This window comes from Diceros bicornis, chromosome X (assembly GCF_020826845.1).
Source record: "Diceros bicornis minor isolate mBicDic1 chromosome X, mDicBic1.mat.cur, whole genome shotgun sequence".
In the NCBI taxonomy this organism is placed as follows: domain Eukaryota; kingdom Metazoa; phylum Chordata; class Mammalia; order Perissodactyla; family Rhinocerotidae; genus Diceros; species Diceros bicornis.
Window position 1 is genome coordinate 16,584,069 of NC_080781.1, and position 12,209 is coordinate 16,596,277.

A 12,209-nucleotide genomic window follows, 5' to 3' on the forward strand; every position below is an offset into this window, starting at 1 on the left:
CTTTGTGAAGATTTATAACATTTACATTCTATTCTACAACTATGATTCCTCAGCTTTAACATCTTAGTTCTGTATTTTAACGGACTCAGAGTTCATACCCATTCCTCTTACTGGAACTTGCTTGGGGAACCTGGTATCCCCTCTCTTCTGGGTTCCCAATAAATGTCCAGAACCGGGGCTCACTGGACCCAAAGGTGGATCTTATCCTGCAGGCTTTGGCTTCCCCAGGCTGCTCTGCCACCCAGCAAGTGCCTCCACAGAGGAAGAAGGGGAGAAGGCAATGGTATGTGACTTATCTAAATCACTTCTCAAGTCTTTTGCATTAAAGAATTCAAATTCTTTCCAGTCAATAAAAACATGCTATGGATAACCTTTTGTTTAAGCTCCACATGAAAATTAGATATTTAGTTCCTAATAAACATATTCTATTCATTACTCATTCATTCAACAAATATTTAATCAGTTCCTACCACGTGTCAAGTAGGATGCTGGGAGCTGGGATTACTATGGTGAACAAGACAGACATGGTTCCTGTCCTTATTTTATACTCGAAATTATAAAGTAAGCCTTTCTTTTGAGGCTTTATGCACTTAGTGTTTTCTGAATATATCCATGCTACAAACAGGTATTTTGCAAATAACATGCTTGGCATTTTGAGACAGTGCCAAAAGTATATCCAAATATGCCTAAAGAGGAAATCAGTTGTGGGATGATTAATATTGAGTCAACCATCTTACTCTTAAGTATTACAATAAATAAAAATAGAGCTAGAGAGTCAATGCTGTTTACCGAGTTACATTTCCCTGTTTAATGTCCATTTTCCCTATCAGACTGTTTGTACCACAAAGGCAGGCTCCACGTGTCTCGTTCTTGTTCATTGCTGTAATTTTAGCACAGAATCTGTACAATGAATTTGTTAACCAAATGGTTAAATATTCAAAGCTCATAACTGTCCCCCAGAATATGAGAATAAATTAAATAAATTATTTAAAAATTTAGGGCAGATGTTATCAGTACCTAACACAATATAAAGTTGTCATACTACTGTGTGCATGCATTTCTTACTAAAAGTGGAATGTTAAATATGTTTGGGAAACCAGACCTGTAGAGACAGTACACAGCATAAGACAGGCCATCTACCTCGATCTATTACCCAATTTTACTGCGAGTGCTCTCCCCCCAACCCTTATTGCTGACTCACTAAGGAAATGGCTGCCCTATCTTTTAACGATATGTAAAAAAAATTAAATGTCTGTAGTAAGATTTTTCATAATCCAGTCATGAAAAATCAACTTCTTACCAGATTTTGATTTAGAAAGTTCTGTCTTTGTAAGTGCAGAACAGTGTTTTAAACATCAACGGGTCGTACCTGGGGCTGTAATTCTCATATGAAATTAAAACAATGTCCACACAAACTGGTAAGTTCGTTCTTCAAGCAGAAGGAGCAACAATATTTTATTTCATTACAAATAAACATTTCACAAAATTTAACTGGGAATGTATATATACTATTAAGCAGAACACAGAAAACAAAGAAATAAGGTATTGGGACCTAAAATATCATTTAAAATCCCATCAATTTTATCTTACACATAGTAAGTACTCAATACAACTGAACTGAAAATAAACACTTTATAATATGTGCTTGCAAAATGTGTAATGCTGTAGTAGTAAAGTACAACTTCCAAATATGAGATTTTGTCTGTCAAATTTTTAAAAAGCCTTTAAAAATATGATATGCACAAGCTTGCCCTGAGGGAAAGTAAGATGGAATATAGATTATAAAATCTTTACATATTTTCCACAATAGCTTTTTGAAATTGGAAAAGAGCAAATAGTTGTGGAAAAAACTGAATGAACCAATTACTAAAAATTCAGTGCATTCATAACTACCTGATGGAAAATTTGAAGCACCTTTTCTCTCACCTTCTTATATCATCATATGAAACGTATGAATTATATAGGCCTTAATCTTCAGAAACTTAAGAAAACTTCAAGTTAGAAACCAAAGTGTCATCAGAAAAAGAAAAATCTGGTATAAAATTTGCTACCATAAGGCCACTGCTTCAAGTTCGTTCATGTACACACACTATACAATTCAGATACTTTTGTTGTTCGTTTTTATTACAGAAGCAAAACTTTCAACATATAAACGTCTAGATATAACTCAGTTAAATTCTCTATGAAACCATGCTCAGAGAAAAATGCATCAACAAATAATGCCCTTTTGAGACTTTTTGCAAAAGAAACTGTATTTAATACAACTTTTAAATTGAATACTGTAATTTAAAAGCAATCGTTAAGTGTAAAAAAGTTGCAGCATTCCACTACAGAAAAATAAAGTTATTTTATCAAGAAAGTTACAGTATTAGTGCTTGAGTGCCAATTCTAACTCCTGACAAAAAGAGATGCTCCCAAATATCATCCTGTAGTGTTGCTTCCATTTGTAACAATTCCAGATTAGACTGCTGTGGCAATGTTTGCATATTCCTATTGAGAGAAAACAAAAGAAATACAGACTTCAAAAGAAGCGTCAGTTATAACATCTGAGCTAAAGTTTTGTTCACACTGCAATTTTCAAAATATTTTAATTTATATAGTACTACTTGCATTCAAGATCCCCACAAGGGTATGTGGAACTCCAAAGACACAAAGTAACAACAGAACAGGTCAAAGTGGATATCAAATGATAAGTCAGTAGGACAAAGCAAATATATGGCACTTGATACGCTAGTATCAGTAAGTTGATGAAAACGGCTTTCTGCTATTTGGGTGAGTTTCACTGGGAACACCCGGCCAAAAATCAAGACTCTTAACCCCTAGTCCCTCAAGTACAGAGCCTGACGTGACACACACGTAACCTCAAACTGGAATTTTATCTTTGTCATCATATGCTATCTAATTCTAAAACTATATGGGCTCTTCTAGCTCTGCTGATAACAGCAGAGAAAGCTGTTAGAGGGAGGAAAACAGCTTTCTTGCTTTTGGATGGTTACCTACAAGAAAAAGATATGAGAATCAAAAAACACAGGAAAAGGAATTCACAAGAACAATAAAACTATGATCAAAGGGTAATGAACGTGGATTCTATACTGGATGCTATGCAAAATATTAAATTACCAACCACAAACTGGACATAAAACCATGCAACTAACAAAAGAGCAAAAATGGTAGAATGGCATGTTTTTCTGGGACATTAAAAAAATTTATTAATATATATATATCCTTACCTTTTACTAGGATCATACATTATTAAAACTGAAAGAAATTTAAAAGTCAATTTATTTCTTGGCATTTATATTAGTATGGAAACGTTTAACTCCAAACAAAAGCAATGCTGATAGAAAATTCTTATTCTTCTATTTTGGTTAATGAAATGTTCAAAATACACGCATATATATTTTTGTCAACATCATTCCTTTAAATAGAGGTAGAACTTCATTGCATCCTATTTCTTTACTCATATAATATAAAAATTATATACATTGATCTTCAAATAAAATATCTGTTGCCTACTAACAACTTTAAACGGAAAAGGAAACTAGTAATTCTTAAAATTTTTTTCAACTTAAATATCTTGTTTATAAAAATGTATGATTATTCTGAATCACATTCACCTTGACACAGCTTCTTCCACACCATCTCTCAGATTGATCCCTCCATTCTTCCAATTATTTGAAAACTTATTTTAAGCAGAATGGTGAACTAGACATACGAGCACCACCCTCGTCTAGGTTTTCATAACTTGACACTTGGGTCATTGCAAATGTTCCCTTGTTGGTCTTCCTGCATCTCGTCTCCTCCCCTGAAGCCTGCCTACCCAGTGCTCACCAAGCGACCATCCTCAAATACCACTTTCTCCTTCTCAGTCTAGGAAGATGTCCTGCTGCTACCACATCACATCCGCAAGATTCTACCCAGCTTTCTCGGCCCTCCATAATTTGCACACCCTTATCATTACCCAAGTCTACATTCTCCTGCCAAATGTGGATCTTTGGCTGTAGCCCCTTCTGTGTCCTGCTCTTCTGCATGCCTCAGCTTACAAGCTACCTCCTCCGTGAAGAGTAGACATAAAAGTACTTAGCATACATTCCCTGACCATTCCTAATATATTGATCTTTTCTTCCTCTCTTTAGACATTTATCATCTGTGAAATTAAGCTTTTCAAAAATATGGTCGTGCAGAAAAGAGTTAACATAGCAGGCCTGACTGCTGTCCTTGGAAAGGCCTCCTTACAAGGCTGGCCCTTGGCTAGTATCTGGGAACTTAGGTTTCAGGAGGGTTCCCACCATTGATGAGCATCTAAACTGCCCAAACAATATGGTCTATACTGAACACCTGCTTTCCTTCTGAGAGTCTGGAGTTTGGGTATGTGCCTGGCAGGGGGTGCCTACATGACCAGCCCCCAACAGAAACCCTGGACACTGAGTCTCTAGTGAGTTTCCCTGGTTGGCAACATTTCACACGTGTTGTCACAACTCGTTGCTGAGGGAATTAAGCAAGTCTTGTGTGCCTCCACTGGGAGAGGACTCTTGGAAACTGGAACCTGGTGTCCTCTGGACTTGGTCCGCACGCCAATTCCCTGTGCTGACTGTGTTGCGCAGCCTTCCGCTGTAACACATCACAGCCCGAGTGCCACCAAATGCTGAGTCCTCTGAGTGCTCCTAGCCAATCACCGAACCTGGGGGTGGTCTTGGGGACCCCTGACACAACGGCTGCTGTTCACTACCTTTTTAGAGCTAAGGATGTATGGATGTGTGAGTGTGTGTGTGTGTGTGTGTGTGTGTATATATATGATTAGATTTGATTCCATTCAACAAGCATTTTCTAAAGACGGGCTACGCATCTGAAAGGCAATGGGGGAAGATATGAAGACTGATGAGGCACCCTCTATTCTCGAGTCGATCATCTATTTGGGGAAATAGGAAGGTAAACAGCAACCTTCTGTTTAGAGAATAGAGACCAAATGAAACAAGAGCTAAAGAAGGGGCTTTAGTAAGGCTCTACAGTGGGTCTTCAAAGGAAATCAGGGTTTAATAAGAAAAGAATGGGGATCGGGGGGCTATTCCTAGCCAAGAGAACAGCAGGAACAAAGAGATGAATACATGAAAACATATGTTATGCTCCAAAAAGCAGAGAGTCCATGGAGAAATGTGGTTAGAAAGGTAGCTTAGGGCTGGACCTGGCTAACAAGTCTGGTCTCTTTTTTCATGGGCAACAGAATCCTTGAAAGGTGATGTGATTCAATTCACAAGAGTGATATGATTCAATCTGTGTTTCAGGACAGTAACTGTGCTAGCAGTGAGGGGACAGAATAAGCAAATCACAGGAGGAATGTAAACAAGTTAGAGGCTCCAAAGATTCTGAAAATAGACCAGGAATACATAAGAGTGTAGCATGCAGGAAAGGTGGCATTTTCAATCAGTGGGAAAAGGACAAATTATTCAATAAACAGTGTTAGAAAAACTATCTATTGGGAAAAAAATTAGATCCCGACTTCACATTGTATCATAAAAATAAATTCTATATGGAATAAGTATTTATGTGTTTAAAAAATTAACCATAAAACCACTTAAAGGAAACACAGTAAGGAATTTTTATAAGCATAAGGCACAATATGAAATCTAGAAGACATATAGGACAAACTTGACAGATTCACGAACATTTACAAGTTCTGTAATATAAAAGCCACCATAGGGCCGGCCCCGTGGCTTAGCGGTTAAGTGCGCGCGCTCCAATACTGGCGGCCCGGGTTCGGATCCCAGGTGCGCACCGATGCACCGCTTCTCCGGCCATGCTGAGGCCGCGTCCCACATACAGCAACTAGAAGGATGTGCAACTATGACATATAACTATCCACTGGGGCTTTGGGGGAAAAAAGGAGGAGGATTGGCAATAGATGTTAGCTCAGAGCCGGTCTTCCTCAGCAAAAAGAGGAGGATTAGCATGGATGTTAGCTCAGGGCTGATCTTCCTCACAAAAAAAAATTAATTAATTAATTAAAAAAATAATAAAAAATATAATAAAAGCCACCATAAACAGCTGACAAACACAAAATAAATACCAGGAAAATGTATGACAGGTTAATACCTTCAGTAAAGCAAAAGCTCTTACAAATCAATAAGAAAAAGTGTCATTGCTCAACAGAAACACTGGCAAGCATAGAAATAAGGAAATTGGGGGAAGAAATACAAATGGCCAACAGACACACAAAAAGTATGCTCACATCATTAATAATCAAAGAAAAGCAAATGAGAACTATTTTCTGCTATTAGACTGACAACAGATAAAGACTGACAATGTGGAGCGCTGGCTAGAGCGTAGGTAAACAGGCCCTTTCACGCACTTCTGGTGAGAGCAGAAAGGAGTAAAAGGGGCACTATGGCAAGGTACCAAAATATCAACGTGCCCACTGGTGTTGCCGAAAATAATGAAAACCTGTAAGCTATCCAGAAGTCATCAACAGAGGCTTGGTTAAGGAAGTCAGCAAGCATCAAACTGGGGTACGTACACTCCTGTGGGTATATGAAGACTTTCCAAGGAGTATGTGGGTACAGATAGTTTGGAGGGAATTAATTTGTAGATCTTCAAATTCCCAATGTTTGCTTTCCAAAATTAACCTGCCTGTACAACTGGTTAAGGCTGGTTCCCTACCTCTCACTTTATACAAAAAAGATACACTTTCTCATCCTGCATCTTAGCACTTTGCATTACCTGGGGATCCACAAAAAGGGGCAATCAGAAATATTGGTGATGGTTGTCAAGAAAGTGAACCAACCCTAGCAGCTAGTAATAAATAGCATACTTCTGCAAGTCAGATGCTTTCCAATTCTTTGCTTTTATTTAATAAAATTGAAGGGGGACAAAATCAAGTTGTCAGCGCAAGAACATTCAAAATACTTTTTGATGAGAGATTACTAAGTGATTTTTTGGCCTATAATTCAGAGTGAGTTCAAAGAACCGAGTGTCATTGCTATAATAAAAGTCCTTTCTTTCTCATCTATATAATCATATAAACAAGGTTTCTCAGGACTTACATCTATAAAAAGAAAAAATAGAATTAGAATGGATACTTGAACACTGCATTATTCTACTAGCAATAAGTAATATTTATCTATGAATACGTGAACTAATTGAAAAGAGAAATGCATTTCCAATAAAACTTCTTTTGTCTAATCGATACTTAACAAAATCTGTAACATATTTATGCTATTTGATCACCTGTAATGTTAACTCAATCCAGAGGAAATATTTAATACCTAATAGTCACAAAAATCTATTAACATTATGTGTCAAATTTGATTTGGCGATCAATAAAAGACTTTCAAAGACAAAAGTCTATAGGGGAAATACAATGGAATCCAAATTCAAGGCAAAAAAAGGAATGATGTAAAATTTCTCACTGTTAAAAGAGCCTGTTTGCATATTTTTAAAAATGGGTGATGTTAGTTATCAAATTCCTGTGGTGTGCAAGTTCCACTAAGAGATTTAAAAGAATGATGTAACAGTTTTATTTAAGACTCTCTATTTATAATATGCCAGAAATTATATCCCTTATAACAATGTAAACTTATGATAAAAAATATTAGATACCAACCTAAAAATGTACAAGGAGGTAGATAATTTTTCAAAATTGTAGGGTATGTAAGCAAAAAATGTTTGAGGAACACTGAAATAAACAATACATCCATAGAGTGGAATAATATGCAGCCATTCAAGTGAATGAATTGAATGGAGTAATGCATGAGTGATAGAAATAAGAAGACTTGGAACAATTGGAGTTGGCAGGAGAACTGGGAAGATTAGGAGGACAAGTTTTTAGCGTGGCTGGCTAACTGCAAGAGCTATGGATCATGAGGAGAAACCAGTGGTCTGGGAAGGAGAGCAAGTTGGATTTTACTTTTAACAGCTTTACTGAGATAAATTCACATACCATACAGCCTACCCATTTAAAGTGTACAAGTCAATGGTTTTTTAGTACAGCCACAGAGTCGTGCAACCATCAGTCACCACAACCAGTTTTAGAATATTTTTCCCACTCCAAAAAACCCCCCATATGTGTTAGCAGTCACAACCAGCCCCCTCCATTTTCCTCTAATCCCCCAGTTCCTGGCAACCACTGATCTACTTTCCGTCTCTATGGCTTGGTTTATTCTGAACATTTCATATAGACAGAATCACATGATATGTGGTCTTTTGTGACTGGCTTCTGCTACTTAGCATCATGTTTTTAAGGGTCACCCATGCTGTAGCATGTGTCTGTACAAGTTTGACTTTGAACATGCTGAATTTGAGGCGCCTTCAGGACATCCATGTGAGGGTGTCTGGGAGGCAGCTGAAAACGTGGAGCTCTGGAGAGTAGTCAGGGCTGAAGACATCACCAGAGGTGACGGCTGAAACCTTGAGAAGAGGTGAGGGCAATCAAGGCAAGTAGGAGGAACAAACAAAGAGGATAAAGACTATAACGCTAGGGAATGCTTAACTTACATTTTTTAAGCGTGCATGCATGAAGAGAAACCACCAAATAAGACAGAGAAGTCAGAGAGGTAGGTAGTGAAACTGGAGGCTCCAGATCATCAATGTTTAAAGGCAATGATGCCCCTACACAACCCTTCTTTTGCACCCCGGCACACTTCAGCTCAAGGGACACAGCAGGTGTGTAACAGATTCTTGTTTGATTCATCTGATCTTGGTTCCTGTTCTATCTTTGTACTCCATGACTTTCAAGGTTTTTTTCAACCCCAAAATCCTTGAATCCTGGTCTCTAACTTCTCTCCTGCTGCGTCTTTATGCTCTCCTTTCTCCCCTTCCTCTCCGTGTGCAGAGCTCTGGTAGGCACCCCTCAGCCACCAGAGGAGTGCTGGAGAATCCATGAGGCTAAGGAACTCCATGTCTTCCTGACCGAATGCACAACTGCTAACAGTTCTTCAGAGGCAATATTCCCAGAGGTGGCTTCATGAATTCTTACTAGGTTCTTTGTCCTATTCTGGTACATAGACAGACCCTCAAGAGTTTCTGAAAACTTTCTGCGATGAACAGAGGATATTTAATGGGGGCACTTGTGAATGACAGTGGATAAAAGATGAGCTTTATTCCAGGTGGTAACAGACATTCCTCTTATCCCCTCATCTTTCAGCCCAAGCACAGAATCCAAGAGAAGAAGCACAATAAAAGAGAATCTTGGTGCCAGAATGGGATTAATAAGACAAGTACATGATGAATGAGGAGGTAGAATTTCAGTTCTCTACTTTCCTAATACTACTTGGGAATCTTATTACTTTGTAGGCAGTTGGGGAGCCAATGCAGTTTCAGGGAAGCCACGATCGTTCTGGGAAGTGGACAAGAGGATGTATTAGGAGCACATCTGGATCTCCCTCACCCCTCCCTGAGGCTGTTTGGTGTTGGAGACAGGAAGCACAGTCTGAAGGCACAGTAACCAGACTTTACTACAGAGGAGCATCACAAGACCTTCAAGCCATGAATGATCAGCCTAGGCATTTCAATATGGCAGGGGAGTGAGGAGTCTAGACAAGATCCATCTAAATCTTCCTAGTGGACTTTGAGGCATGTGGGAATATGTAGGTTCCTATCTGATTTCAGGCTCAAGAAGTTCCAGGGCACCTAGATTAATTAATCATGCATCCTTAATTAATCTAGGTGGTGGTCTAATAATGAAAATAATGAACTCCCTAGAAAGGGAAAAAGCCAAAGTGCACAGATGCTGCCCAGACTAAGGTTTATCTCCAGGGCAGGACCTTCAAATTTCCCTCCAATGCTGAAGCTTGGGATGAAAAGTGATATACATGGTACCTCACACCCAGTAACCTCATTTGAACAAAAGTGTCCCTAATTTAAAGGAAAGGGAAGTAAGCAGCATCGGAAGAAACCAATGACTCCAGGCCTTCATCTCTTCTTTAGGGCATGAAGGCCAAGGTAAAATGGAGTACGAGGTCTGTTATCAGTTTATACACATGGAATGGGGTTCCAGAGTAGCACAATACTACGGGACAGCTCAAAGGCCAAGTAAGCCTTAAGCGCCTTAGTTCAGACCTTGGCAGAAACAGAGCAGCTGCAATGCCTCATTCTTTTCCCCACAGGTTAGCAGAGTGTGGAGCCCAACTGTTAAGTAGGGTGCTAACAGTAGGGGACCTGATTTCATTTCATAGAGTTGGGCCTTGTTCAAACACAGATCTATAAAAAGCCTGGCTATGGCTTGCTTGCAGGTACTGACAGTAGCCAGACTGGAAAAGCCCATGTCAAATAGCTGTAATACAAAGTATATGAAGTAGCATCTAGAATGGTAGGCCTAAGAAAAAGAGTAGTAGACAGTGATTTTTTAAACATCCAGTGTGTGGGGACTACTTCTAAAGCGCTCAGATGGCAGTGAAAAGCAATAGGAAGGCAAGGCCATGATCTGCCCTGGACCCTAACTATAACTGCTATATTTTAGATGATACAAAAAGCCTAGGCCCTAAAGATTGGAGACCCATAGCAGGTTGTGGCTCCTTCTAGGACAGACTTCTTAAGTCCTAAGATGAAGGCTTGATGTCTGGTTTCTATTTGCTGTTAAGTGAGGCTGGTAGGCAATGCGGTCTGGAAGAACTGAGTGGTCAGCAGGAATTGGGCAAGCTGAGGCAAAGAAAAGAATGATGAAATGGAGCAAGTTCAATGAGTATACAGAAACTGCAGGCTGAGACAGGCAGTCACATAAGCACTCAGGAGCCCCAAATCATCTAAAACATAGAGGTAAAAATGGAGTTAAATGAAGCTAACACTCAAAGTTCAGCACAGAGCTAACAAGAGAAACACACATGTACCTTAAACTCAACCTTGCAATTGAGGAAAAGGCTTGCCTCAGCCTTCCTCCTCGAGTGGAAATCAACGCCCAGCTTCCCTGAGAACTGTCAGGCTGCCACCTGTGAATGCAGACAAATGCCTAGAAGATTTGCTGCAAAGAAACTTGCCACATGAGACAAGAAGAGAAGCAGCACCTCAATCCAACAGTAGAGAGGGGAAAGTGATTCCCATTACACTCACGTTTTTAAAGAAGAGACGGCTTTCAGAACACCAAGAGTGACATACAGGTGAAATTAGAAACCTCTTCTCAGGTACTCAGTTAAAATTGGGGGGTGGGAGAGGTTACAGAAGATATTCTACTTAACTCTAAAACTTCAAAAAATCAGTTGTCAACTCCATTCTACCGGTCCATCTTTCAAAAAATAAGTTTTACTAAAATCACTAAGCTAGCTCAAAGTAAAGGCTTCACAAGCATGGATATTTAAGAAAACATTTAAGGTGAGACAATTTATAAAATCACAGTTGGACTATTTTATAGGAACACTAGATACACATACATTTCTCAGAAGAAAAGATTAACCCAAAATTATTAACAAAAATGAGTCAAAAAATTGACAAACATGCCTCACTGAACTGATGTAATGTCATTGTTTTCATTTAAAATATAATATGTAGAAGTTAATTTTAGATCATATTTATGCTGCATTTTCAAATACCAACATGGCAAATTTAAGTAAAATCAATCCACAACTAAAAGAGTACGTAATTCAAATTATCAAGAAACTTTTATTGGGGCCAGCCCGGTGGCGCAAGCAGTTAGGTGTGCACGCTCCGCTGCGGTGGCCCGGGGTTCGTTGGTTTGGATCCCGGGCGCGCACCAACGCACCACTTGTCAAGCCATGCTGTGGCAGCGTCCCATATGGGGTGGAGGAAGATGGGCACGGATGTTAGCCCAGGGCCAGTCTTCCTCAGCAAAAAAAGAGGAGGGTTGGCAGATGTTAGCACAGGGCTGATCTTCCTCACAAAAATAAAATAAAATAAAATAAAATAAAAAATAAAAAAAAAGAAACTTTTATTAAGAATTAGCATATAGTGGTGATAGTTGCACAGCATTGTGAATGTAATTAATGCCACTGAACTGTATACTGAAAGATGGTTAAAATGGCAAATTTTATGTTATATATATTTTATCACAATTTAAAAACATATATGAATGGGGAAAGAAGAAAAGTTGGTGTATTTTGCAATTATGTATCCTTTTTATAGAGTCAGTTCAATATTTTTTGGTACTTAGATAATTCACACTGTATAAGCCTAAAATATGTCAGTTAAAAGTCTTTACCTGAATTTCCACTTCAAAGATTAACCATATAACAGAAATTCTAAAGTAAAAAGTTCAAACAGCTGGCATG

At 38.7% G+C, this 12,209-nt stretch overlaps 1 protein-coding gene across 7 annotated transcripts in view; it reads right to left on the reverse strand.

The window, feature by feature from the left end:
• Window positions 1-1,401: 1,401 nt before the first annotated feature.
• Window positions 1,402-12,209, reverse strand: part of BCLAF3 (BCLAF1 and THRAP3 family member 3) — a 61,219-nt gene continuing 50,411 nt past the window's right edge. For 5 of the 7 annotated variants that reach the window (XM_058535548.1, XM_058535547.1, XM_058535549.1 and 2 more), the window contains one exon: window positions 1,408-2,490. In XM_058535548.1, coding sequence (XP_058391531.1) covers window positions 2,461-2,490 — 30 coding nt within the window. In that variant the 3' untranslated portion in view covers window positions 1,408-2,460. Of the gene's footprint in view, window positions 2,491-12,209 lie in introns of all 7 variants that reach the window. The other 2 variants (XM_058535550.1, XM_058535551.1) reach the window with 2 other exon arrangements.